General features: G+C 41.0%; 2 protein-coding genes across 2 annotated transcripts in view; one reads left to right on the top strand and one right to left on the bottom strand.

Moving 5' to 3' along the window:
* Positions 1-1,625: 1,625 nt before the first annotated feature.
* nmd3 (NMD3 ribosome export adaptor) lies at positions 1,626-18,876 on the bottom strand. Its single transcript, XM_034701994.1, has 16 exons — positions 18,746-18,876; positions 18,280-18,380; positions 16,597-16,731; positions 16,380-16,476; positions 15,902-15,982; positions 15,201-15,329; positions 10,364-10,454; positions 9,343-9,421; positions 8,771-8,867; positions 6,961-7,078; positions 3,748-3,893; positions 3,272-3,384; positions 3,112-3,184; positions 2,783-2,889; positions 2,371-2,441; positions 1,626-2,165 (listed from the first exon to the last, which is right to left on the bottom strand). Exons 2-16 carry the CDS (start codon positions 18,321-18,323, stop codon positions 2,032-2,034), a joined length of 1,515 nt encoding a protein of 504 aa, XP_034557885.1. The 5' UTR covers positions 18,324-18,380; positions 18,746-18,876; the 3' UTR covers positions 1,626-2,031.
* A 2,872-nt stretch (positions 18,877-21,748) lies between these two features.
* Positions 21,749-27,745, top strand: part of ppm1lb (protein phosphatase, Mg2+/Mn2+ dependent, 1Lb) — a 58,050-nt gene continuing 52,053 nt past the window's right edge. Inside the window, exon 1 of the mRNA XM_034701995.1 lies at positions 21,749-22,672. Coding sequence (XP_034557886.1) covers positions 22,274-22,672 — 399 coding nt within the window. The 5' untranslated portion in view covers positions 21,749-22,273. The remainder of the gene's footprint in view (positions 22,673-27,745) is intronic.

Genomic DNA, 27,745 nt, shown 5'->3' with positions numbered 1-27,745 from the left:
GTCATATCTGCAGGTGATCACAGCCTGCAACACCTGGTGACAAAAAGGAATTAACTGCTTAACTTCCCATCATGGCTTAGATTTAAGGCCTCAGATTTGATTTGGTTGTGCAATTTTAATCCAGAGTACTAAAAAAGTCAGACATAAAGATAGATATGATGTAAATGCTGATTTTTGTAGCCATTTGTAAGCCCTCAAAGGGATTTTAAGGTGCAAAAAAGTGTTTGGAAATGAAGAATATTGACTTTTTTTTTTTCATTGCTGATGAAGCTTTATGTGCACTATTCAGCTTCCTTCTGTCACAGCAAGATGTTTGTTAGGACAAAAGGAATTTATGTTATTTGTGTACATTTTTATTAGACTGAATGTTTTATTTTTCAGGATAAGTTACCTTAAATACATTATTTTTCTTGAGCTCTCCATTTCTTCATCTCTGGAATCAAAGAATATATGATTACATATCATACTATGTTAAGAGTTGCAGACCCAACCCCCTGCCTTATATTTAAAAAATTTTCAGGTCATTGGGGCAATTCCCAATGCAAAGTGTCAAGCCTTTAACACCCACTATTAACATGTCAAACACAGTTCAATCAAGCACTGATAGAGCTGTGTATTTGTGTTTTGAAGGTGAATGAATGGAGAGGGTGGAGTTATTTGCACACGAGCTCTGGCTGAAATCAGTTGCACATCACTCCAGACCATCTGAGGACACAACTGTTATTGCTCAGAGCAGCCTGAAGGCTCATTTATATCTGCAGCTTCAGCCCGTATTAGACCACAGACTGGCTGAAAAGTTAGATCAGCTGGGTGAGTATTTAAATATTTCCTGAGTTAGCCAAATGACTACACAAAGAGGCAGGGCCTGACTTACTGCATGTGTTGCTATTTGTACACATTACTCCCCTCTGGTGGATGTTTCCAGTGTGCTGGGCAATAAAAATCACAACGTCTTAATTTGGTACTACATGCTGGATGTGTATGGGTTAGATCAGGGGTTCCAAAGGGGGGCACGGAACCCTCTGGTGGGTCACGAGACACTAATTGAGGGTCCTGTGCTGACTTCTAGAACCTCTATTTTTTATTTCTTAGGTAATCTAAAATGCATATTTTACCCATTTTTGTAAAAATATCTATAGAAGTAGCAGTTAAATTATAAAACCTTTAGATATATATATATTTTTCCATTTGTTTTCTGACTTTCTTTATTGCCAAATGATTCCTAAAGTTAGAGTTAGGGTTATTTGACAGTTAACGAATAAATGCATCAATAGCAGATGGTTAATTCATAACAGCACAGGCAACACAGCCAGAAGTGCATGTAGGTAGGCTAATTTTCTGCAGACCAGCTAAATGAAATATGAAGCGACATTTAATCATTTAGAGGGACAGAGGGTTGGGAATCTTTGGCACCTATATTTTGGGGGTCACAGGCTGAAAGTTTGGGAACCCCCGGGTTAGTTGACAGAAGATGTGCAATCTAAACACCCTTGAAATGGAAAAAGCTGGATTAAATGGATATCTTTTGTGATGATGACTTTGTGTGGCAGAAACTTTAATTATGTATATCCCTCCAAAGTGTGCTTTTATTCAATAACATTTGTTTTAATTAAAGAGGAGCCTTCTTTTTTCACATCAATTCAACATTTTAATGAGCAGAAGGAAAATAAATCTTTAGAAATATTTGAAATTCTTGATTTTGTCAGCCCAATGTTGACATAGAAACCAGGAGGTAAAGACTCAGTTTTTTAAAGAGTCTTTAAGTGTTAGAGACTAACACAAGTTACCTTAGGGCACCATTATAACCCCTCAAACAGTATACAAGTTAGAACTGTGATTATTTATAACTCTAATGAGTCATTACACCACAGTCTGTTGAGCTGTGGGCTTTGTCAGGATGAAACATTACTTTTAAATGGTTCATAAGTCCCCATTCATTTCACATGAATGTCATTTTGTATCACTGCATTCTCATCCGTGCTGTATTCATCTCATCAGCCGTCTTTATCGCGCAGACAGGACAGGGACCGGCTACTCTGTCATCATGTCGGCACCCTCTCCTCCTGTGGCGTCTGAAAGGCTCAGCTCCTCCAGCATCTCTGTCAGTGAGATCCTCGGTGCTCCGTCATCATCAGTGTCGCTCTCCACTGGGATCTTTGATGCATCTGGAATCAAAACAAAAGCCACATCTGTTCATTAATTATCCAATACATCATGTATAATAAACTGACGCTGCGTCTTTAAGCAGCTTAAGCAGCCGAAGACTCTAAATGAGTCGTGACTTGATAATTGAAGCACTGGAAATATAAACATGCAAGGGAAAAGGGTGGAAGTCTCAGGGGATTCTGATCTGTAGGGTCTGCTGCTCACCTCTGAAGATGTTCACATTCTTCCTCAGTGCCTCGTCTTCCTCCAGGTCCTCCAGGAAGTCCTGGTATTGTCTGGAGACAGAAAAACAGGTTACATTAAGAGGAAAAAATATTTACAGGATACATGGCATTCTTGGCACATTTGAGACTGTGCTCTTACTGTGCCAAAACAACGCCATGTGGTTAGAACCAGTTTTAGGTATGACAGGGGTTTTCCCTTAGTTCCTGTTCAGCAGAAAACAATCTTTACTTGTAGCCACAAGTCAAGTATTGTATTTTTATGGGGTGTTTCTAGAGACCAGGTGTTCTAAGTTAATGCTGCATGTTTTTTGTGTGGGGAGATTTCATGAGAACCTCAAACTAAAAAATAAAATAACAGAGATGTTTTGACGAACTCAACATTTCTCTCCTACCTCTCATCATCTGTGTCCAGGCCGTCACGGTCTCTGTTCATCTCCTGCAGCTTCCAGTTCCTGCGCTTCACCCTTCTGCTGCGGTCGTAGCTCTTCTTGATCAGCACCTGAGAGAGTCCACGGCCAGGTGTTAGGAATTAAAATACCACGACAGATTGTCTATGCAATTTTTCAGGAATGTTGTAGTCCTCCAAGAGAGTGATGAAATCTGCAGTCAGTGTTTAAGGTTTCCACTAGAGGGCAGTGTTCATCAAATGGATGTTAGCTGCTTGAAGCATCAGGTGTGTTAAATAATGAAGCATGTTCAGTGAATTGGAGGTGACTCTTACCACATCTGGGACGTGGTGAGGGTTCATCTTGTTCAGGTACTCATCATTGACGTTTGAATTGGCAAAGTCGAACCTGCAGGATAAGACAAAAATGTTCTTTAAATGTTGAGCTGGGAGTACTTAAAGCAAACATCTGAAGTCCTCCTCTTCTGATCCTCACCCGAGCACAAAGTCTCCGATGTTGAGCAGGTGGCCCAGGAACGTACGGCAGTGATACTGCTGACTCGTGTCCATCTCAGAGGTTTTCTGAACCCACACCTCAGCCAGAGTGTGCTGCAACACACACAGAGATACACAAAGATATAAATGTTATTTGTGGCCACAGAAACATTACTTGTGTTCTTTTCCTCAAATTTGATCAGACAGGTGCCTCAATACTAATGTAACAGTGCAAACAGCGTCTCTGCAAACCTCATTCCCTGCACCGTCCAAACAAACACTCCTGTGTGTTTCTGTTTTGGCCTGAATCATGCATACAGGCTCAGGGATAATGTAATGGTGTGCTATTGATTTTGCTTTCAGAAGAAAAGAAAAGCAATGCCCCCCTCCCTCCCTCCCTCCCTCCCTCCCTCCCTCCCTCCCTCCCATAATGCAATCTGTTCTGCAACAACACTCTGAGGAACCAAACTCTCTCACCTTATTGGACCTCGTGCCGGCTCCAGCACCCAGTTTCTGGTTTCTGATGATGTCAGTGTCCATCACGATGAACTCCTCCAGCTGCCGGGGGTTACAGAGACTGTTGAAGGGGTTCCTCCAGTATGTGTTCCCGTCCACCTCAGCAACTGGAGAGTGAGAGGAGAGTTTAGTTTACTTCTGACAATTGAACTCTGACAAGACTGAGAACTAAAAACAGATTATTTGCATTTCAAATCAGCTTTCTTGACACAAGTCACTCTTCTCTTTCCAGAGTTTTCTTGAACTCATCTTCAACATATTCTAAGTTCATTTTTCTAGAGCCATATGAATATTGCTATAAAAATAAATCTACATTATTGTAAATATGCTTTTCCATTGGTGAATATTCAAAATAAACCTGACAGAATGTGCTTCTGTCTTTGTGGTAACCACACTGAACACAAGCAGTCAATCAGCAAGCCAGATATGTTTTAATCCTGCAGTTAACTGCCGACTGCAGCTCCAAATCTGCAGAACAGAGCTCTGCCTCAAGGCACTTTCTGCTAGTCAGGCTGCTTAAAAAACTTTCTCAAGTAAAAATAGGCTGCTCTTTGAAGAGTAATTAAAAACGTGTGTGCCGCATCCAAAACGTTGGATTTCTGCGGAGGCGTGTCTCAGCCCCTCACACATAATAACTGATTACAGCAGATAACCAAGGAAACGCATCACCCGAGTGTCACCAGACTTGTATTGATTAGAAATCCCTTTCAAATGAGCCGACTTTCCGGTGTTGGTATGCGCAATGCAAACTAAAAATATCTTTCCTCTTTTTCGTGCAGTGCCGTGTCGGGGAGCAGAGGGAGGCTGTTGAGTTCAGACGCCTGTGATGAACATGTGGTTAACAGACCGCGGCTGGGTTAATACAGCACTGAAGAGTCTCACCCTGGCAGCACCCCTCAGATCTATCACCGTGGTAATAAGCAGGAAACATTTCTCAAATACCCGAAAGGCACAATTCATGAATATGCAAAACTTGTAATTGTTACAATCAAAGCATGTGTACTGACTCCAACTGCTGCAGCTATTAATAGCAGTCTCACTTATACTATCACTATTGACTGTTACAACTATCACCATCAGTTACCTATTATCATTATTGTAGGGTCTGTGCTAATATTACACATTCTGACCATTATTGTAATGATTGTATCTGTGAGTCAATATCTTCTGTTTTGGTTGTCATTTGTCTCTCTTACCATCTCTCTTTCTATCCAACTTTCTCAACCAATCTTGTCCAGTCCAGGCTTCTGCCTGTTAAAGGAACATTTTTTTCTTGCAACTAGTGTCACTATTAGCAAGTGCGTTATAACAAAGAGTTTAGTGTAAACCTGTTTGTTTCATTTTGATAGATTGACTTATGTTATGATTTGGAGCTTTATCTAAATTGATTGATGGACGTATAGCTTCTAAAAAACAATTAAAGTAATAAAGTTTAAATTAAGTCATCAATTAAAAAATCCATCAGCAACTATTCGTACCATTTAAATGATGAATCATCGGAGTCTCAAGCTAGATTACCCCCAAAAATACAAACTTCACTTTTCACTTGTTGGATAAAGCAACAGATTGGACATCATTGCCTTAGTGACAGATTTTTTAAACAAAGTTCAGGGGACCTCCAGCGAGCATTGGGGCGGTTTGCAGCTGAGTGCGAAGCGGCCGGGATGAGAGTTAGCACCTCCAAGTCTGAGGCCATGGTTCTCTGCCGGAAAACGGTGGATTGCTCTCTCTCGGTGGGGAGTGAGACTTTGCTTCAAGTGGGGGAGTTTAATTATCTCGGGGTGTTGTTCGCGAGTGAGGGTAAAATGGAGCGTGAGATCCACAGGCGGATTGGTGCGGTGTCGGCAGTGATGCGGACGTTGTATCGGACCATTGTGGTGCACGTCCAACTGGGAGAAGGCCCCGGGGTAGACCCAGAACGCGGTGGAGGGATTATATCTCCCGCCTGGTCTGGGAACGCCTCGGGATCCCCCAGGAGGAGCTGGAAAGTGTCGCTGGGGAGAGGGATGTCTGGGTCAATTTGCTTGGACTGCTACCCCCGCGACCCGACCCCGGATAAGCGGAAGAAAATGGATGGATGGATGGAGTTCATCACAATTATTAATAACATATGTTGGTTGTAGTGCTATTGAACAGATCCGTCTAACCTAGAGAGTTTTAGAATCCAGTGTTTCCCACACAACAATGTTGTTCCTGTGGCTGTGAGGGGGATCAGTCAGGTCTGTCATCCATGGACATTTTGAAATAAATGAACCTATATAAATATTACATCACATGTTTTGTATATTTACCAAGGGTTCTTAATATTGTGCTTATTTTCATGCTTATTTTGGTGTGTTCACAAAAACTTTGATCTGCTCACCTTACATCATTTAAATCCCAATACTCACACACAGCGTAGTGTCCCGTCTTTTGACTAAATGTATCATCAGTGTGTTTATAGAGACACCCAGACAACATGCGTTTGCTTTATCCTCCGTTATCAAAACAGGTGATCCACATGGTGACGAGGCTTGTGAACTACGTAGTGTTTTGGAACGATTCAAGAAAGGTTCATATGAGATGCATGAGATGTTGCACCTTAGTCACTACATTAACAGGAGGGGGTGTAGTAATGGATCTCTCTCTCTCTCTGATTACCTGCAGTATAGAGCATGTGTCAATCACCACAAGCTGCACACTAAAGGGTCCAGAGCGAGGGGAGATCATCTCCTAATTTGTTCATTGATCGTAGATGGCGATCTCACAGAGAATCAAAAAGTAAACCTGGTCATCATATTACACTAGGGCTGCCCAGGTGTAGTCTATGTATGGGAAACAATAATGAGTCTTTCACAGACAAAATAATTGAATAGTCTTGTCTAGTCTGGTCTAACTCAATGGTTTGGATGACTGTCTATAACTAAATCTAACCCCCACAGGTGATTTGTATTTGGTTATCTGTCTTATTCTTGGTCTAAATTCTGTATCATAAGGAAACACGAAAGGCCCAATTCTCCTCACACCCCTCGCATTACTGATTAAATGAGTTTAGTGAATCAAACCACGACTCAGCTGACAACGACACACACACAGCTGCTATATTTACACACAACAGTGGATTTTGCTCGTGTTTCACTGTTGTTGGTAGGAACTGTTAAAACTCAGCGGCGCTCTGGCAGCACACATACTCACTCTGCAGGGTGTTGGGATCGATGAGGTGGATGGTGCTGGTCACACGGACGCACACACACACTTGACCCATGTTACCCAGGCTCTGCGCCAGCCGTGGTGAGAGGCACACTACATTGTCCTGGCAACCAGAGAAAAGCAGACAACCCCGGGGTCAAAGTGAGGTCGTAGGGAAAGTAAAAAAAACTTTGTATAGAAAGCTCACAATGTGTCTCACAGCTTGTTTCCAGACTGAAAACCCCTCCTGTCACCCCTCAGGGAGAGATAAGAGGAAAGTCTGTCTGGGTTCAAACTTTCTGCTCAAACTTAAGACTTGAAATCGGTCAAAGTTTGAACACATAATCCTGTTAAGCTGTTAATATTTGTTGACAGCAAACAAGCAGAACATTTTTCTGTTACTTATCAAAAATGCCACTTAAAAGACACTGAACAAGCTGCTTTTTGCAAGCTTGCTCTGGGAAGTGAGCTCTATTTAAACTGTAAAATATGTCACATCTTTCATGAATCTACTCCACAATAAACTGTGAATAAGGACTTTCCACTTTCCATGCAGCTCATCATATATGTAGACAGAATAAAGCCTTCAAGATAGGAGTGCACAGCCCCGGCCAATAATTGGAAACTGGCCTTTATTCACTGATAAGGATGTGATCTGGACATAATGAGGAGCCCGGCTGCAAATTGAATACCAGCCTTCATTATTAGGATTTACGGTATTTATTATGGCGAATACACACCTGCCACAAATCGTATATCTCTTCCTTAGCTTTAAATAAAAGAATCTTAAGTTTTAGCTTCAGTTATCATTTGCTGACACAGACAAAATCAAACATAACATGAAGTTTTCAATCATCTGTACCAGCTAGGTATGCAGCTTTTTGAGAAAAGCAGGGCCGACACAGATTCCATTGTTACAAATAATAACCTAGCCTATAGATGTTTTTTATTCATTTATTTTTTAACCAAAATGTTTTGCCAATTTTCTGTTCTTGTTGTTGTTGTTATTACTATCTAGGCTAAAACTGTTTTAATTAGAATAAAATGAATGATCAATGTTTAAAACACTCAGGCCATAAAGATTCTATTTATCTCGCTGTACGATCATAAAGTCATTATGAACTATTTTCCTGTGGAGACACACCCTAACACTGGGCTTTTCCCCATTTTTATGTTACAAAAAATTCCAAAGGCAAAAAGACTACAGTCAGCCAAAACACAAGGCTTACAAACCTGCCATCATGAAACTGATGCAACGCAACAGATAGGAAGCTCCTGAAAAAATTAAAAGGACCACTGCAACAACTTTTTCTCTATTTATAGGTCTGTGTTACATTGAAATAAACATGAAAAAGCAGAAAATGAAAACTGTTTAAGATGAAAAAGATGCAGTATTTCTTTTTTACTGTGAAAAAAATAACAAAAAAAGCATTCATTTTTAAATAGCAGAATACAATAGAACAGGTGCAAAAATTCTAGCAGCTCAGCTATGTTTGATTGCTTGCCAGTTGATAATCAAATAGCACCTTATTTATAAAAGTGATGCATCTGTGGTGAAATTTAACAGACACTGAGATAAATTGCATCTTTGCATGTGAAGACACTGTTTTAAGGATAAAAATTGCAATAGTCTCTTTTTTTCCCAGAGCTGGATATGAGCTACTAAACTTGGTAAATCAGGCATCCTAAATATTAGCTGTTGAGCATTCTAACATCAGTCTTAGTAAAAGAAAACAACAAAGTGAAGCTTCAGATATTTGAATGACAACATAAAAAAAACTTAATCCAGAGATAAATGTATACATCTGTTACGTACCTTGCAGACAGGAACAATCTCCATAGAGTAGGTGCTCTTGTAGTTGAATGTGTTTGAATGGATGTCATGAGAGATGAGGCGCTGGGATGTCTTTGACCTTTAAAACAGAAAAAATAAAGTATTTTATTATCACTTCAAAAAGTGATTTATAGCTGATGCACTGCCTAGCTGGACATATAAGAAGTAAAAGTCCTGAATTCAGAAATAACTTCCATAGACGGGGAGAGAAAAGTGTATTGTGCAGTTTCTATCTCAACTGTGGAGGCCATGGCCACATAATTCTTCTTCATCCAGCAGACTGATTGTGTAATGTTTGAGTTTCTGTCAACATCCTGCTGCTCTTTCTAATGATAACACACTCAGTTATGCAGACAGTCATAGAAACATGTGTTTTAACAGAGATTTTTTCAATTTCTTTCAGCAAATTCTTCACTTCAACACTTATTATGACACATCTTGAAAAATCAGCTTATAATACACTTGTATTGTTATGTAGGCAAAAAGGAGGATGCTCTGATCCTGAGCCTCACAAGGACAATGTTCTCATAGATCCATACTGAAGCGTGTCTCACCTGCAGGGCACGGTGCACTGAAGGAAGTCGGTCATCTTCTGAGCATGCTGCTTGGAGCCGTAGTAAAAGTCGATGCCCTCTGAGAGAAGGAGAGAGAGAGAACAGTAAAACCAACTCTTCAAAATAATATCAATCACTGGTGAGCTCATGTGTCACCCAAAACGTATGAATGCCTTTAACCCGCACAAGAAGGCAGATGATGAAGACTGGAGAAAATATGGCAGCCACATGTGGTAGCCTCCATAAAGCTTTTAAGTCCTGCCGAGATATGGAGATGATTTAAAAATGACACACTCAACCAAATCTGCACTGCACTGCGCAGTCCCGTCCAAGAGCACAGAGAGCTGCTGCTGGGCTGTCACTCCAGGCTCAGCATGTGTGCCTGAGTGTTTGGATGCCTCTGTTTACATGTCAGAGGCATGCATAAATCATTTGGTGGGGACATAAATCTGTTCTTGGTGACATTGTTGGGGAGTTTTCTTCATTTTGAAACAAAAGGCAAGTACCCAATATCTGAATCATTGTATTTCAAGGTTCAAGGGTGTGGTTAGGTTTAGGTAAATAGCAATTAAGGTGAGTTTAAGTCTTCAGGAAATGAGAAGAAATTATAGACACAAATGGTGTGAGATGTAGCATCCAGCATCTCCAAATAGGGCATGAATGAAACTTGCATTGCAGGAATTTGGTATGGCATGCCTGCTCTGATTACAGCACAGTGATTAGATGCACCACACATGCCCCCTCTGAGGCCCACGCGAGGACAGCTGTATGGACTGATTGGCGCCGGCGATATGCATGCATGGCTTGCTGTCTGGTACGGGAAGGGGGGGGGGGGGTAATTAACACTCGACACATCATTATGTTCTGCTTAGCTCTAATCCACATTAGTTACGCCGCTGACGAATGAAACAACTTTCAGACTTTTCAGTGTAATCTGTTGAGATGCTGAGAGAAATGTAGCAGGCCTTTTTTCCCCTTCAGATACATGCATTGTGACAAACATCACAAGTGAGTGACCTACCGTGGATTTCTTTGATGTTGAGGGCATTTTGGTGGAGTTTGTGTTTCAGGATGAGCTGCTCCAGATAGTAGAAGGTCTTTTTATGAACAGTCTGTGCAAAAAAACCCACACAAACACAAAAAAACATGATGATGATTCTGAGTGTGACAGACATCCCTACAGCCCTATGCCCACATCATTTAAACATGGATAGTGATAAAATTTTGATGAACAGCTTGGCTTGTGCTACATCCTGTCGCCTCCTCTAACATTCAGGAAAAACACTCTAATTCAGAGCTTCTGCGTCTTATGCAACATTGATAGTTTTACTCCTCCATGAAGACCCACTCTTGGGGCAAAGCACAATGACAGAATCAATAGAGAACAAGTTGTATGCTGTTTATTCATACTTTGTAAAAAGCTGATTCACTGTAAAAGCTCTTCTCTGAAGTGAGACGCAGCTGCAGAAGGCTTCCAGTAATAACTTTGACTAAGTTTAGCTGTGTTTGTTTGAGTTTAGGAAACATAGGGTGACGGGTTGTGACTGGATTTGTCTGTTTCTGAGCAACTGTCTTAATAAATTCTACTTTGTTTTTGGAATATGTCGGCTCAGCCTGTTTTTTTCCTCAAATAAAACTACGGGTAATAGGAAAAAAATGCAACTCTAAGATTTAGTGATGTACTTCCTTGCCAGATACTTCAAGCACTCAGTTTGTTTCACATGAAAACCTTCAGCTTGAGGTGCAGAAGAGAAAAAATTGGCCGACAGATTACACACTTTTCAGCCTTCATAGTCTCTAAATGCTTCCAGCCTGAAGAGTGAGTGTTTCTTCAGCCTTTCTGCTACATGCACAACAAGAAAAGGCATCTTTTATCAAGATAAAACTACTTTTCTTTAAACATTAAAAAATACACTAATACAATATATTCTACAAATATAATGTGTGAAAGGTTAAAGCTCCTGGGGGTTAGAACTTGTGCATACTCTGGGACTGGTTTGTGTGTTTGTGCAGCGTTAAGGGTTTCAGCTAGAGCCACCCTAAATCGAGCTAGACCTAAACGAGCTGTGCGCGTCATACTATTTATGTGCACTATGGCTCAAGATGCCTTTAAATCTGGTTCGTCTTGCTGTTAACGTCCAAATCTTGTTCCAAATATTGGTGCCAGAGTTACACAACTTGGCTATAGTCTTAAGTGTGATCAGCTGCAGTTGTACACTAACCTAGTGTAACCTCCACCCACAGCTCTACAGTTATCCATAATGTGTATGTACTCTTCTTTCTATCAGTGTATCTCAGTACACAGGTAACAGTTCTAGATAGGGGTGCAACGGATCAAAAAACTCACGGTTCGGATCGGATCACGGTTTTGAGTCACGGATCAGATCATTTTTCGGATCAGCAAAAAAAAAAAAGAAGACAAGACAAATATAACTTTGTCCCTCCATTTATTTTGTAAAACACTTTGCCCATTAAATAAAAACAACATTCAACTCAAACTGTACTGCATGTGCAAAGCACCCTATCTGTGGGCCGTCCTGCCTCATTCACTGCATCTCATGGCATGGCAAGTGAAGGAGCAGAGGAACTTCTAAAATTTCACTCTATTCTTCTTTCAATCGCTGATTTTCACCGTCCACTTTTCTTTGAGCTGCAAACTTGTAACACACCGTTTGATTCTAGGGTCCTTCAGCTGGCAAAGTGCCAATATGCGAACTGCTCCATAAACGAAAGTGAAAGTTAAAAAATATACTCGCAGCATTGAACTCTAAGTGACCCAGTAACAGCCTGTCTGCGTATCATTGACATGGAGACAAGTCCCGGTAAACACGCGGTGACCCAACCATAACACAGAGTGAAGTAATAACAGTTCGGGGACCATATATAGACGGCCGGATGCGGTCCGCGGGCCGCGTATTGACGGCCTCTGGTCTAGAGGGTGCGAAACGGAATTTCATAACGTGGCTCAAGCACATTCAGCATTCACTGTATTTCACAGGGAAACCAAAATGCTCCCATACATGTGACTTACAAGATGCAGGAGGTTTTTCAAGTTCCTCTGCTCCTTCACTTGCCATGACTACCGCTGCGCTTGACGAGTGAGAGTGGATTGAACATGCGGTCATCACGTGAACACGCGCAACTTTTTTCATCAACCGATCCGCGGACCACGTCCGTGCCGAACCGTGGAGAGGCATCCGAACGGATCGCGGATCAACGGTGATCCGTTGCACCACTAGTTCTAGATGCTTACATTGCATGCATTACATGGAAATGGTGTCAACAGATTCAACCATTTTCAATTTGCTTTAGGTCCCTAAGCTGCTTTAACTCTCTGGCTGTTTCCGAAACGGCCTGCTACATACTACTTACTAATGTAGTAGGCAGTAGGTATTGCCTACTACATACTGCGTTTGAATTTAGTATGTAGTATGACTGTTCTGTCCGATTTGTCATGCACATAGACTGTAAAAAATCATCAAGTCATGCAGCATGCTGAGCCAGACTTCGCTGGATTTCCGGTTTCGGAAAGCGGAAGTAAACAACGGCGAAGCCGATAAATAAAATGCTTATTTAGCATCCATTTATGATTTAAAAAGTTAGGAAGTGGTTTATATGTAATTTGATAACTTTCACAGCACCCAAAAACGGATTTCCTCCCGTCAAAAAATGAGGAAAAAGAAAAAGCAGAACGAGCGCTGTGCATTATGGGAAACAGTACGCGAGGAAGACTGGTCCGATGCACACTGAGATATTTTTCCGAATCAGTAGACATCCGGGGAGTTTTGGCATACTGCAGATTTTGCTCTTGTCACATACTACTTACTACATACTGAATTTTGGACATATCAGTACGTACTGCTAGTATAGTAGGCGATTTCGGAAACAGCCAATGTCTGGTGTGTCGTTTTTGCATGCGGTCACCTCCGTGTAATGATTACGCGGGCCTTTTCTGTCAGAGCCCCCACCCTCTGAAACAACCTCCCTGAGAGGGTCAGATTGGCAATTTCCCAAGCGGCAAACTCCGGTCTCAAACGATGAAGCCAATGCGGAAGTGATATAAACTGCAATACATCGAAAATCCGCTTGAGGCTGGCTGCAGAAACACCGGAAACCACATAGATATGAATGGGAAAAAGACGATCTTTGCAGCATTAATAAACATGTTTACAGCCTGGTTCAAAAAACGTCTTGGCCCTACAACGCTAATCTCTCTAATGACACACACTGTACGGGGGGTGAATTTTTTTCTAACGTGACGGTTAAGAAGATATTAAGATTATGAGTTTTGCCCAAATAAGGACATAACTGACGTGACTCCCGGTCGGGAACACACAGCCATTGGCTAAGAGACTCACACTACGTCACACTCTGCCTAGTTGAGTTCCGCATTACCAATATGGCTGCCGCCGTCGATTTGCTTCAAAACAGCTCTCAGGAACAGATGGGTGACGTCACGGATACTACGTCCATATTTTATACAGTCTATGCAATTTCCTCATTCACTTTTAAAAACACATTTTTTTGTTGTGCTTTTACAGGAGATGGCACCTGAGTGTTTTTAATACAGATGTTTTATTATTTTATTAGGCAGTATCACTGGCAGGATTCTATAAAAAATATAAAAACAAATTATAAACTTATAGTTCTAAATTTTTGATTGTTTTCATCTTTTATCTTTTTATTCTTTCAACATTGTTATATTTCTTTTGTTTCTTTCTTATTTGTAAAGCACTTTGTAACCCTGTTTTGAAAAATGCTATATAAAATAAAAACTATTATCATTATTATTATTATTATTATTATTATTATTATTATTATTATTATTATTATTATTATGCAGCCTAGAAAAATTAGCATACTTGGGTGTTAAGTGTTTTCTAAAATAAACTAAGTTCATTCTGCTGTCCCTGACACCTACCCTCAGATAGTGGTTACAGGCATTAAATATCACAAACTAGAAATTGTTAATCTTGTCATTGGCAGTCTCATCTGGTTTTGCAGGTCTCAGAGTGACATCACTATCAATCTTAGTGTATTTTTTTTGTGATCAGCAAATATGTTGCACAATTCAGGGAGAGTCCCGGAGTCTGTACAACAAAAATGGGAAATGATCCACTGATCCGATTGTGGAATCGGCTTGTCAGAATGGCAGAAGACAGTGTAAACAAGGAAGTGCACATTTGGAGCAACTTTTTATGTCATGTCTCATTTTATGAGGTGGACATGCTGTATATCTACAGGAATAATCTATGCTGAAATGTTAACTCTGTGAAAGATCAGCTCTGAAATTTTATCAAACAGATAGTCATCCCTGAATATGTCATATATGCAACATCTCATCTAGATCCTTGGTTGCACAGATAAGAATAACTGGTATTCTTCCTCTGGCTGTTGATGTTGCTTGATTTAAAAATATCTCAAAAGAAAACAGACTTTGAGGTCATCATAGTTTGAATAGTAAAAAAGAAAATGGGACTCAATTTCCACTTGATCCAAGTCACACAACTCAGAGAGTTATTGTTTCATGAAATCACTTGTAAAAAGCCTTAAATATTGCAGGACAGATGAGCAAAAGCTGGATGGTTGTTTAATTTTGACGTGTTTAAGCTAACTAATTTTGTCTCAAAAGCCTGGAAAAGAAGACAAGATAGTCTCTTTTATTAATGTGTATTTTCTCTTCATTTTCTTCTTCTGTTTCTTGACAATGAACAGGTGTGCTGTGCACTCTAACCCTGGACTGCATGAATTAATTGTGTCTTGTAAACCCATGCGGACTTGGCATATAAATATATGTATGACCAAAATGAGAGGAGGTATTCATCTATTTGATTGCTTTTCCTACAACCCACTCCTACCTTCTGTCTAACTTGGACCACAGCCTTCCAGAAGTCCTTAGCTTCTACGCGATGGCAGTCGTCACACATTTGGTACTGGACGACAAACTCGACCACAAACACCTGCTGTAGGATGGCACCATTCATCACCTGGAGAGGCAGAGACAGGAACGAAGTTAGACCATATGCTCTGACTGCATGAACAACAGAGACACACTCTGCATAAGACAACATGTTGCTATATCTGAGCTATTTAGGTGTGGTGTCTGACGGCGTCTGGAAACAGACATGCAGACCCTGAACCAGCTCGAACAAAAGAGTTGGCCCTGACAAACGCAGGACTCAGGTTCTCACCAAAGGTCAAGAAGATGAGATACGGCCACTGTGAACTCACTTTTCTGAAGCACTCAGAGCTCCGTTAAGAACAGACAACTCAATATGAAGAGTTTTTCTTGAAGTCTGTAGCATACACAGTTATTCAAATGCCATGTATAGAAACTTGACATGTGTGAGACCCTGACATCATTACTGTGACATATGTGAAAGTAAAAAAGCTTAATTTCACACATGAACTTTGCTTGCTGCCAATTACCACCTGAACAAATAACCCAGATAACCTTTCAATGAAAAACCACGTTGCATATCTGAGGTCCCCAAAGAGCTTTTGTCCTTTGTTTAAATGTCACTCTCCCACTCTTCTCACTTCCACTCTGATTTCTTACCTCCTTCTGGATGGTCACTTTCAGCTTAATCCTTTTGGAGTGCGGCTCCGTCCACAGGAAGCCGGCATCGATGAGACGCACCTTTTCGGAGAGAGAGAGAGAGAGAGAGGGGGGTTTTTTAGGACTTAAACGTATAGCTACTAAAAAACTAAAAAACCAAATGAAAATTGAAGAGTGATTACAGGAAGAAAAAAGGACGAGAACAGTTTTAATTAAAAGTGAAGGTTGCAAGGGTTCAACAAATTTGGTTATTTATCTTCCAGAATGTGTTTCAGTAGCATCACAATTTAAGAATCTTAAATTAATGTGTCATTAAAGGTGTACACTGAGCATGTAGTATGCCTTTCTTTTGCACATCAATGCAGAGTTAAGCTTAACAATAACCAAGTGTGAAAATCATGAATTAGAAGAGGAGACCTGCATTATTTTTTACCATCCAACTGCTATTTTTGAGAAATTTAGTAAGAACCAAACTTACTTTGGTCATGGAGCTCTTTATTTTTTTCAAACAAAGAGTTAGCAGCTCCCTGGACTCCAGGGCACATTGCATCCAGGTGGCTGGGGGCTGTAGGTATCTGCATGATAAGTAAGAAGGGATGTAAGTCAAAAACTTTTCAAGAAAACATAAAAAAATTTAAGGAGCAAATAGCAACAATATCTGTTCACCCCGTGGTACAAAAATACTCAGAACAAACCTTTCACACTGCTTGCAGAAGTGCACTGTGACCTGCTTGGGTATTCCCTCTGAGATGTCCACCTGAGTGCGCAGGCAGGCCACGCACATGTTGGCAGGGTTTGGAGGAATGGGGACACCACAGGTACAGCACAGGCTAAAAGAAGAGGAGTAACACAGACAAAAATCAGTGACATACGTGATGAAAATCCTGTTTTTAACGATCAAGAGACTATTCATAATGACAACTTCACATCTGATCAGGAATCCTAACAACAAACATTTGGATGTCTATTGTATATTCAAAACCACAACTGCATTGTGTAGTAGAGCAGCTGAAATCACAGGCTCTTCAGAAAACTCTTCTTGGATGGTGTGTGACAGGTGCAGGTTGAAAGCCTTGGCATCAAAGCTTGGATTTGGCATACAAACATGGATTTGTCTATTCACATAACTCATCAAAAGTCATGAGGCCCTATTGTCTTCCGAATGTGGGAAATAGTTACTCATCAGGGCAAGCCGCAGGTCAGGATAGGGTTAGAGGGATAGATATAGGAGTAAACAGAGTGGTTTGTGGACCAATTCAAACATTGCCTGTTCCTCATGTCAGGGTGTCTTTGGACAAGACAATGAGCTCTAAGTCCTCCCTATGGGATGTGCGATTTGTCCAAAAAGACCCTGATAGAAAGTCTCTCACCTTTCTTGGCTGTCGTTGCAATCAGTCTTAGAATATGTGTTCATCTGGGTATGTAACATGTAGTGTAATTATGTAACTGCTGTCTATCTGCTATGACTTAGAGCTTTTGTACTTGGGGAGAAACTTTGAGATTTGAATTTCTCGAGCAGCTCAGGAGAAATCTAATGTTTTGCATAAATGGAAAAGGACTCTGTTGCTGTTTTTGAAACCGCCCACTATACTAGCAGTACGTACTGATTTGGCCAAAATTCAGTATGTAGAAAGTAGTATCTGAACCAGAGCAAAATCTGCAATATGCCAAAACTCCCCGGATGTCTAATGATTCAGGGAAATTTCACAGTATGCATCGGTCCAGTCTGCCTTGTGTACAATGTACAGCACTCGTTCTGCTTTTTATTTTCTCCTCTTTTTTAGATGGGGGAACTCAGTTTTTAGGAGCTGTGTAAAATATTAGATTCCATATAAACCACTTCCTAACTTTAAAAAACCTTCAGTGGATGCTAAAGAAGCAGTTTCGCAATCAGCTTGGTCATCGTTTACTTCCCGAAACCAGAAATTCAGTGATGTCTGGCCCAGCGTACTGCAACACAGATCCAACAGAACAGTCGTACTACATACTACCTTCAAATGCAGTATGTAATAGGCAGTACCTACTGCCTACTATATTAGTAAGTAGTATGTAGGCCGTTTCGAAAACAGCCAGAGCTTTAAATATCTTGAATGTCAATGACATTGGCCCACTGTGTCATGTGGTGAAGTACCAGATCCCTAGTATATCCAAACCTGATGATTGTTCTGTACTGTATTAGCATGATATTGATTTGACTACAACAGAGGAAAGATGCCAGCTGTACCTAACTCAAGCCCTAGTACTGTGTGGTTGTGTGTGCTATGATTTCTTGGTATGGCTTCACGTAGAAGTAGAGCAGCAAATGAATCAGGATTCACACCATACAACAGATTTAAGGGCATAAGAACCATTAATGTTGTGTTTTTTATTCTACTTACATTTTCCCCTGGCTACTTGTGGCAGGAGCTTGCATGTACTCCATTCTTGTCAAAGTGGCAGCGCAGTTATGTCTCTGTGTCCTCGTGTAGTCCAGCGATCACTGAGAACAGAAACATGACAGATTGAACCACTTGAACCTTTCAGACTGTTAGCATAACTTTGACAGTTAGCTATTTGAGCTATAAGCGATTAGTCGTAACCCTCTTATGTAACATAATATACAAAATGTTGTACTAAAGTCTCTTTACTATCACAGACATAGTTATATTTCATTGCTAGCACAGTGGGAAGCAGTGTTTGCTCGTTGGCTAGTTGAAGCTATGAGGCTCTATATCATTAGCAAGGAAGCTAAAATGCTCGTCACATGCACATTTTGACGAGTATTAGCAGATAAAAAAATCACACAATGTCAACAAAAGATATCTGACAAAACAGCTTTTACTATGAAGTGATGATACAACTTACACAAGGTTGTGCCAAGAGAAATATACACCACACCACGAAGTTGTATCCTCCACGTTTTCCCCACCGTGGACCAAGGGAGGTTTATTGACGTCACGCGTGACTTGAGGACCCCGGAGCTGTCTTTAGTTTGCCTGAATAAATGTATTGTACAATTGTTTATTTAAAAAAAACATACAAAGCAAGCATGAACACATTTATTAAAAGTGATACATTTTTTAAGCTTATTTTCAGAAAAGGGAATAAATTACTTAAAGTGAAATGTTCTTGTGAAAAATATCCGCCACAATAAACCACAGAGGACCTTAAAGCTGCTGTTGGTAGTCACAGAGTAAACATCTGTTCAGAGAGAGGGACTTCAAATATCAACACTATCCCTCCCAACCAGATTTCCTCTTAGCCCCCCAACACAAATCGGCGTGTGCAGTCATGATAGTGAAGGACTCATAACCAATCAGAGGATGTAGGAGGCGCCCCTTAACCAATCAGGACAGAGGATTGGAGATTAGCTATGATTGGTCCGTTCTAACGGGAACGAGGGGAATAATAACATTGCTTGATACAAAGGTATTGGAAAACGCAGAGATTTCGCAATAGTCTCAAATTACTCCACTTACCGATGAGTACCGATGGGCATTACGACCTTTTCCCCAAACACAGCAGAAAAAAAGCAACGTTTTTTTACACCATTCCCACCAACAGCAGCTTTAAGTTGAAGAGCAAATCACAAAAAAATACTTGGCCTCGGCCCTCGACCTTGTTTACTCTAAATGTAATCGTTTTAATCATATGGAATAGGTCTCTTGTTTTAAAGACATGTTCAACTTAACTTTTAAGAGAATAATTAACAAACACCAAACTGTATTTATTTTCTTTCTAACATCAGTGTGATTAACTTGCCCGGGAAAAAAAAATAGCCACTATCCCCATTTAACCTTTTAATTCCTTTCGCTGAGTGATAACAGATAGCAGTTTATTGAGAAATATCCGTGACCTAGGTTTCCAGGGTGGTAATTTGAACACCCACAAATTCCTTTGAATATGTATGATGCAACCTAGTTGAAATAGAGAATGGTTTAAAGTTGGATTTTGACGAAACAATGCCCCTTAGGACAGGGTCTTAAAATCGGGTTGTATAATTCAGCATCCTCAAGTTTTCAAAGTTGATACTACAGCTCATATGATAATGTCAGGAACCACCAGGTATTGTGAGGCCCCATTATGCCTTGGGCCCTATGTCTGTTGGCCACTACACGTAGTTGAGGATTGAATTTCGGCTTTACCCAAGTTTAAAGTTGTAATAAATAGTCCAAATTGGGCCCACAGGCTTTATTAAGTCCTGATCAATCTTTGTATGCATTGTGTGCACCTGTGGTGTGACAGCTCTCTGGATGCCTTTAAGTGCGATCGGAAATATCAGAACGACCGCACAAGCAATCAAGTACTGCAGTGAACAGAAACGTTAAATATTCGCAGCAACCCCGGCCAGCCAGAAAACACTACGGCAATTCAGAAAACACAACGACATTAACCAAACCGGAAGAAGTAGGTACCCTCGTGGGAAATGACGTGTTTCCTGATTTGCCGTAGTGTTTTCTGATTTGCTGTAGTGTTTTCTGATTTGCCATGCATAGTGTTTTCTGAATGGCACTAGTGTTTTCTGATTTGCAGTAGTGTTTTCTGATTTACTGTAGTTTTTTCTGATTTGCCGTAGTGTTTTCTGATTTGCAGTAGTGTTTTCTGATTTGCAGTAGTGTTTTCTGATTTGCTGTAGGGTTCTCTGATTTGCTGTAGTGTTTTCTGATTTGCACTAGTGTTTTCTGATTTGCTGTAGGGTTCTCTGATTTGCTGTAGTGTTTTCTGATTTGCAGTAGTGTTTTCTGATTTGCTGTAGTGTTTTCTGATTTGCAGTAGTGTTTTCTGATTTGCAGTAGTGTTTTCTGATTTGCAGTAGTGTTTTCTGATTTGCAGTAGTGTTTTCTGATTTGCTGTAGGGTTCTCTGATTTGCTGTAGTGTTTTCTGATTTGCACTAGTGTTTTCTGATTTGCTGTAGGGTTCTCTGATTTGCTGTAGTGTTTTCTGATTTGCAGTAGTGTTTTCTGATTTGCTGTAGTGTTTTCTGATTTGCAGTAGTGTTTTCTGATTTGCAGTAGTGTTTTCTGATTTGCAGTAGTGTTTTCTGATTTGCAGTAGTGTTTTCTGATTTGCTGTAGGGTTCTCTGATTTGCTGTAGTGTTTTCTGATTTGCACTAGTGTTTTCTGATTTGCTGTAGTGTTTTCTGATTTGCTGTAGTGTTTTCTGATATTGCAGTAGTGTTTTCTGATTTGCTGTAGTGTTTTCTGATATTGCAGTAGTGTTTTCTGATTTGCAGTAGTGTCTTCTGATTTGCAGTAGTGTCTTCTGATTTGCAGTAGTGTTTTCTGATTTGCAGTAGTGTTTTCTGATTTGCAGTAGTGTTTTCTGATTTGCTGTAGGGTTCTCTGATTTGCTGTAGTGTTTTCTGATTTGCACTAGTGTTTTCTGATTTGCTGTAGTGTTTTCTGATTTGCTGTAGTGTTTTCTGATATTGCAGTAGTGTTTTCTGATATTGCAGTAGTGTTTTCTGATTTGCAGTAGTGTTTTCTGATTTGCTGTAGTGTTTTCTGATATTGCAGTAGTGTCTTCTGATTTGCAGTAGTGTTTTCTGATTTGCCGTTGTGATTTGCAATTCAGGGCCACCATAAAGACACCACTATAATTATTTTATATGTGATTTAGCCTTCATTAGCACCAGGAAAAAAACTTGAGATCAACCAATAAAGTCATTCTTAGACTCCACCTTATTTGGGCGACACCATAATCCACAATTTACCAAATAGATTTGGATGTATTTGTTTCAGGGAGATATCTCACAGTATATTCCCATATAAGAACAAAGTTATTTTCTGTTTCTTGTCACATTTGTGGTCAACAAACACTCTCCTTGGTATCTCGGTATATTACGAGCTACACCTGAAGGCAGCACCAATGTTTAGTCAGGCACCAGCAGAGAGTCGCAGGCAGTGTGGCAGCTGGGAATGTGAGCGTCTCATCGCAGACCGCTATTTCAGGACTGGGAACACACTACAGCAGCAGCAGGGCTGGCTGGGGAGAGAAGCTCTGCCCACTGCTGCACTCTAGCCAACAACACAGTGGCTCTGTTTGACGGGCGACCTTCGTTTTGTGTCCGGAGGGTGGGTGTTCTCAGACCGCTTCAGGTGGTCAGTGGACTGTCGCTGGTGGCTCACTGCGGGGCTGCGTGGTAGAGGGGAACCAACCGGAGCACCGTGTTTGTTTCCTGCTGCCTGTCTCTGTACCTCCTGCCTAGTGGGTCTGGCTGAAATGCAGTGAAGTGTCAGGGTAATATTTAGGTCTCCCTGCGTGAAGATCTCGTTTAAATGTTCCTCTTCCACCGCTGCCAAGCTGCAGACGCCACCAACGATGGACTGAAATCTGCGGCGGGGGCGCGCGTCACACAACCTGCCGCGATTTCCTGCATGTAAATAAATAAATGATAGAGGATACAATGACCCTGCTGTCTCTACTAGGTAGGATCATGCGTTATTTTCTGCTCAGACCGGAGACCCTCTTCCTGCTGTGTATCAGCCTGGCTCTGTGGAGTTACTTCTTCCACACGGACGAAGTGAAGACCATCGTCAAGTCCAGCCGGGATGCAGTCAAGATGGTCAAGGGGAAAGTGGCGGAGATGATGCAGAACGAGCGGTTCGGTGGGCTGGACGTCCTGGATGCACAGTTCTCCAAGACCTGGGAGTTCAAAAGCAACAACGTGGCTGTGTATTCCATTCAAGGCCGGCGAGAGCACATGGAAGATCGGTTCGAGGTGCTCACTGACCTCGTCAACAAGACTCACCCGTCAATATTTGGGATTTTTGACGGCCACGGAGGGGAGGTGAGTGCAGTGTGCATGTGGAGGAGAGGAAACTGAGGGGAATAACATGCCACCTTATGCATCCAGCCCACACTACATTCACACTGGGAGTGCAGGGTTGGGAAATGACTTTAGATACACAACTTTGCAAGCTACCAATTTCATCACCCTGGAAGAAGTGGAACTACAGTAGATCTATCTCAGGGAGAAACCTGGTTTGGATGTTACAATGTTACAATGTCATTTAGCAGACGCTTTTATCCAAATCGACGTACATACGAGAACAAGAACAACACAAGCAAAGATCTAGACAAGAGGAAATAAGATCTGTACGAGTAACAAAGTGCTTCAAGTCCATTTGGGTGCAGGTACTGCCAAGCAGTGTAAAAGCAATGCACAAAAGTAAGGATGGTGCTGAAACTGAGTTGAAACATAGTGAAGTAATGCACACTTCTTTTAAAGTAGTGCATTCCACCATTCAGCTCAACTTACTGCAAAATATGCTGAACAGCTTATCTATTTTAACCACAACAATATGACACTTTATCTGAGGAAGTGCAAGTTTCATCAGCTTTAGTTATTGTGCATTAGTCAGATGCCTTTCCAGATGCAGGGCATTGAACCATGCAGGGTTACTAACTCATTTCTTGTGCATGCCTTCACTGCAGACAGAATTAAAGTGAAACAGGGCAGGTCATGTAAAGGGTGGTTCAATTATATTAAAAAAGCTATAGTTAAACAGATTTATTTCCTGTTATGGCCCCAAATGTCAAGAGATTCAGCAGTTAACTACACAAAAGTACCCTAAAAAGTTATCGAAACACTTAAATCAATATGCAAATATGAAGGTAGCTCTCACAGCACAGCTTCTTTGAAATGTAGGAAGGCAGCTACTGTAATTACACATACTTCACTGCTCTATATCTTTTTAAAACCAGCCTGTTCTCAGTCCCAAGCCGCCAGATACCTTCAGGAGCCCCCAGTATCTCATATCAGCCTTTTTCTAAAGTCTTATTAAAGCCATCTAAAACCTACACTTTGTGCATGCAGCCTCCAGTACAGTCCCCCAAGTCTTCACATACTGTCACAGCCATCAGCCTCTCATAAAAATGCACCAAGTACCCTTTAGCATCTGCATGAGACACACTTGGCTTTCAACCAACTGCGATGTATACCCGTCCACTTCTGAGTGATGCAGTAAAAGACCAATAAAACACATGCATCATGGTACCCAGGGGCTCTAAAATATACTGAGTGAATACTTTGTGTACACACTTTGCACACATGGCAATTGGATTGAACGAAAACAAACCAAGGTCTTCAAGCTAAGCCCTCTTTGAGATGGGGTGCATATTTCCATAATTGAGTTAGGACACATCAGTTGACACACGGTAAAGATGCTGCATCTCAGAGTGCCTGGATTATACTGGTAATCCACCCGTGTTCATGAAGTACTTGCAGATAAATTGAGAGGTAACCAAGAATTCATGACTGTGCGTAGGAGTCCATAAATCCTTGCTACAGCTCTGCACACACTTTCACCCACTCTTACTCTGTTTGCTTCCAAATGGCATGGCAACTCAATCTTGTCTATTTATAGCTTAAAATCAAGCCAAAAATATGAATACTTCATGTTTTTGTGCCGAAATTTTTTGGATGCATGCAGCATATAGGCTCCACAGTCTAACATGATTATAGCAAGAAGCAGGAGGATGAACTCAGTTCTTTTCAGATGAGCTCAGATCTAAGGGGAAGGCATGACTGAAGTGGGTCATTAGATCACTGATTTGCTGGTCGCTGTCCACCCTCAGTCGATACTTCTCCTTTTTTGGCAGCTAAGAAATCTCTTTTTCCTTCCATTGTTTTCTGACACCAGGGCACAAGCGTTGCAATACATTCACAGCAGCAAGGGAACATCTTTACAAAGAGAGTCACAATGAGAGCTTTGAGAAAGATGACAGTTAAAGGGACAAAGAGCATCTGAGATGATGCCATAGCTGTGCGAGAAGATGAAAACGCTGATTTATCATGAAGTCACGGCTTTCTTCTGCACTGGCATTGTTTCTCAGCACAATAACATGACCTCAGCTGACAGCATTGATGCAATGGAGTTACATAGAAAATAAAACAAAAAATAAGTGGCAGGGTATCCCTCTGTCTTTAACCCTTTCCTCTCTCTGTTTGGGTTTTACTTTGAACATTACACATCATTATTTCATCAGTCAGCTGTAATTATTAAGAGACCTCATGCTGTTTTGAGCCTGACAGGCAGAGATGGTCTTCACTCTGAGTTTGACTGCTGTGGTCTGATTGAGGCTGGACGATAACATGCTAAAAATAGGCAGGCAAAGGCATAGAGGATAGCTGTTCTTTTAGGGGAAATTAAATTTTAGGCTGCAGTGCTGACTGCTGCAGCTTTTGACCAAAAGTGGTCATCGGATTGTTTTTTCCCTGCGGCCTTTTTCCCCATGCTTCTCTCCTCCTTTGGAGTTCCTCTCAGGAGACTACTGGCCAAACCTGTTAGGCCTGCTACAGCTAACACACATATGATTGAAAGACAAGGAGACATAAAAAATACAGGATAAATGTGTGTGCATGTGACAGAGAAAGGAGAAAAGGAGTGGGAGAGCATCAATGGTGAGAGTGAGAGAAAGAAGAGAAGGCTCGGATTTGCCAATGTAGGCGAGAGGTTGTTTTATCACAGCATGTCCATAGGCAACAATTTGGTCTGTTTTCGTACCCACGCCTTCTTTTGAAGTGTGAGGAAAACGGTTGCCAGACAGCAGCGCTCAGAAACGACTTCCTCTCTTTAGCGAATCTGGATATTTTCCTCTAGCCACGGGGCAGAGGAGATGCTGTGTGGCCCAAGGCGACACCAGGAATACACGCAGGCTGCCTCAGCTGGCTAGTTAGCAAGGTGTCAGCCGCTTTCATTTCTTCCCACGCACTCTGCTCATACAGACCGCATACACAGTCATTAAGGAAATGTCAGGACTTGTCTTAGCATTTATTTAGCTCCTCAGACTTGGCATCTACATTTGCAGATCTTGGATACTGTTTACAGAGCCTGTCATAGGCAGACATGTCGAATGTATTTCCTCTCGGATGTGAGTGTGCCAACTGATGTGGTCAGAGATTAAACAGAAATGTTCTCAATTAGCCTGAACATATTAATTATTTTAGCTGTTAAACGTTAGAAAATAGGGAACATTTCCTTCATCATCTTCCTTGAACATTATCTGTCATTCTTTCAGAGTGCTTCGTCTTTGCTCCCTTCTTTCTAACACCATCACTGATTGCTAAGTTGTTGTGAAAGCAGGTAGCATTTTTTGTGAAAGAGCACATGCTGTAGATGAATGTTTTGAAAGCCTCAAATCACAGTGTTATTAGTGCTCACTGGAAAAGCAATCACGTCAGTAAAAATGGTGTGCAAAATGGATTTTTACACAAATATTCACAAACGCTAATGCATCAATGTTGTTGGAAAATGTTCTTCTTTTTGCCAATTAAAAAAGTTGAAGATTGAATCAATCTTATGTCTGCATCAGTGATGTTGCAGTAGTCAGGAGGCAATCGGCTTATAGCACAGAGACTGGAAACGGCACTCCTGGCTCCGTCCAAAGGTTAACAAATCCACTTGTTCTTTGTCTGTATTTAATCCTTACGAAAACAGAAATGTGACAACAGTAACTTGTAGTTTTAAATAGCTGCTGCATGGTGTAACTGTTTCTTCACAACCAACCCGTTCAATACCCTGCAGCATTTCCGATGTCTGGCAACCTCAAAATTGCAAAGATGACTCTCAGTGCATGCAATGTTTGTTTGCAAGAAGTACTTAGAGCATGTGCAAACTCCTTCGGAAACCATAACATGTTATTTTTACCTTCCTGTTTGTGCAGGGATTAAGCACTCATGGTTTAACTTGTTAGCACTTGTTTGGTGTATGTTTTTTTTTTTTTTTCTAGAAAGCGACAGACAAGCAATTAGTTAATTTCCATCTGCATCAAGAAGCTTATTTATGTATATATTTTATTATGTGTGAATATTTTAAAAATTGCCACACTAATCCTCTGTTAGTCCAGCATGTTGTAAGTAAAGCTTAACTTATAAAACCTTATCAAGGTCAACTCTGTAACTTTTCTAACATCTTACCTAAACCAGCCAGCTCACAAGCAGGTACAGCATCATCAGCGATAAATAACCTCCAGAAACCTCTCCTTTTGCTTCACTATCGCTCCGCACCACATACCCTCACACACACACCAGTCCAAATTCAATTTCCAAAGTGTTAAAAATCAGTGTTTAATGTGTGTATATATCCATGGGCAGTCTCTGTCACATTAAACGTTGGCTCAGGGAGGGGTTTATCTGTTAAATGGAGATAGATTTCCAGCTGACATATGGGAATAACCTGCATGAAAGTGATAACCCTGGGCTCTCCATCTATATAACTGCAACATGAGCCATTTGTTCCTTTACCAGCATGGAGAGAGTGAGCCGCACTCTGCTCCTCCCTGCCTCGCTGTCAGGTTGTGGCTTCAGGCGCTGCAAAATCACCTCAGCTGTAGAGAACAGAGAAAATACAAGGCTGTTTAACTTGAGCGCGGTGTCTGTTTTTGCCATCCTTTATTTTGTTGATTTTTATCACAGCTCTTTTTCATGCTGCTTCAATCAGTGGTGTTTGTTTGTGAGTGAGCTTTGATAGATATATCTGTGAAGGAGGTGATGGCGGAGTGCAGAAGAAGAAAGAGTGCTAGAAGTACAAGAACAATGACCATTTTCAAAGGGATCTTCTTTGTATTAGAGCTTGACTGTAGTTTCACTTTGCATCATATTCAGGCTGAATTGCCATTTTAGTTTTCAACTTCATTGCTCATCTCTTGATTTTCAAAGCCGACTGGACTTTTAAGAGCAGCTGAAGCGGTGCTGCAACATAGTTCACTGTCCTTAGCTCCCAGTGAAGTATATCTAATAGCCAGAGAAGCTGCTGTTTGAATATTAGGTGCTTTAATGTGCTTATGTTCATGTTTGTGTATCACTCACGAAGCATGGGGTGAGTTACATAGTTAAGATACTAAGCAGCTTGAATTCCTC

This window comes from Notolabrus celidotus, chromosome 14, assembly GCF_009762535.1.
Source record: "Notolabrus celidotus isolate fNotCel1 chromosome 14, fNotCel1.pri, whole genome shotgun sequence".
NCBI lineage: Eukaryota > Metazoa > Chordata > Actinopteri > Labriformes > Labridae > Notolabrus > Notolabrus celidotus.
The sequence above is the reverse complement of the archived record's forward strand: the minus strand, read 5'-3'. Positions and strand labels throughout refer to the sequence as shown.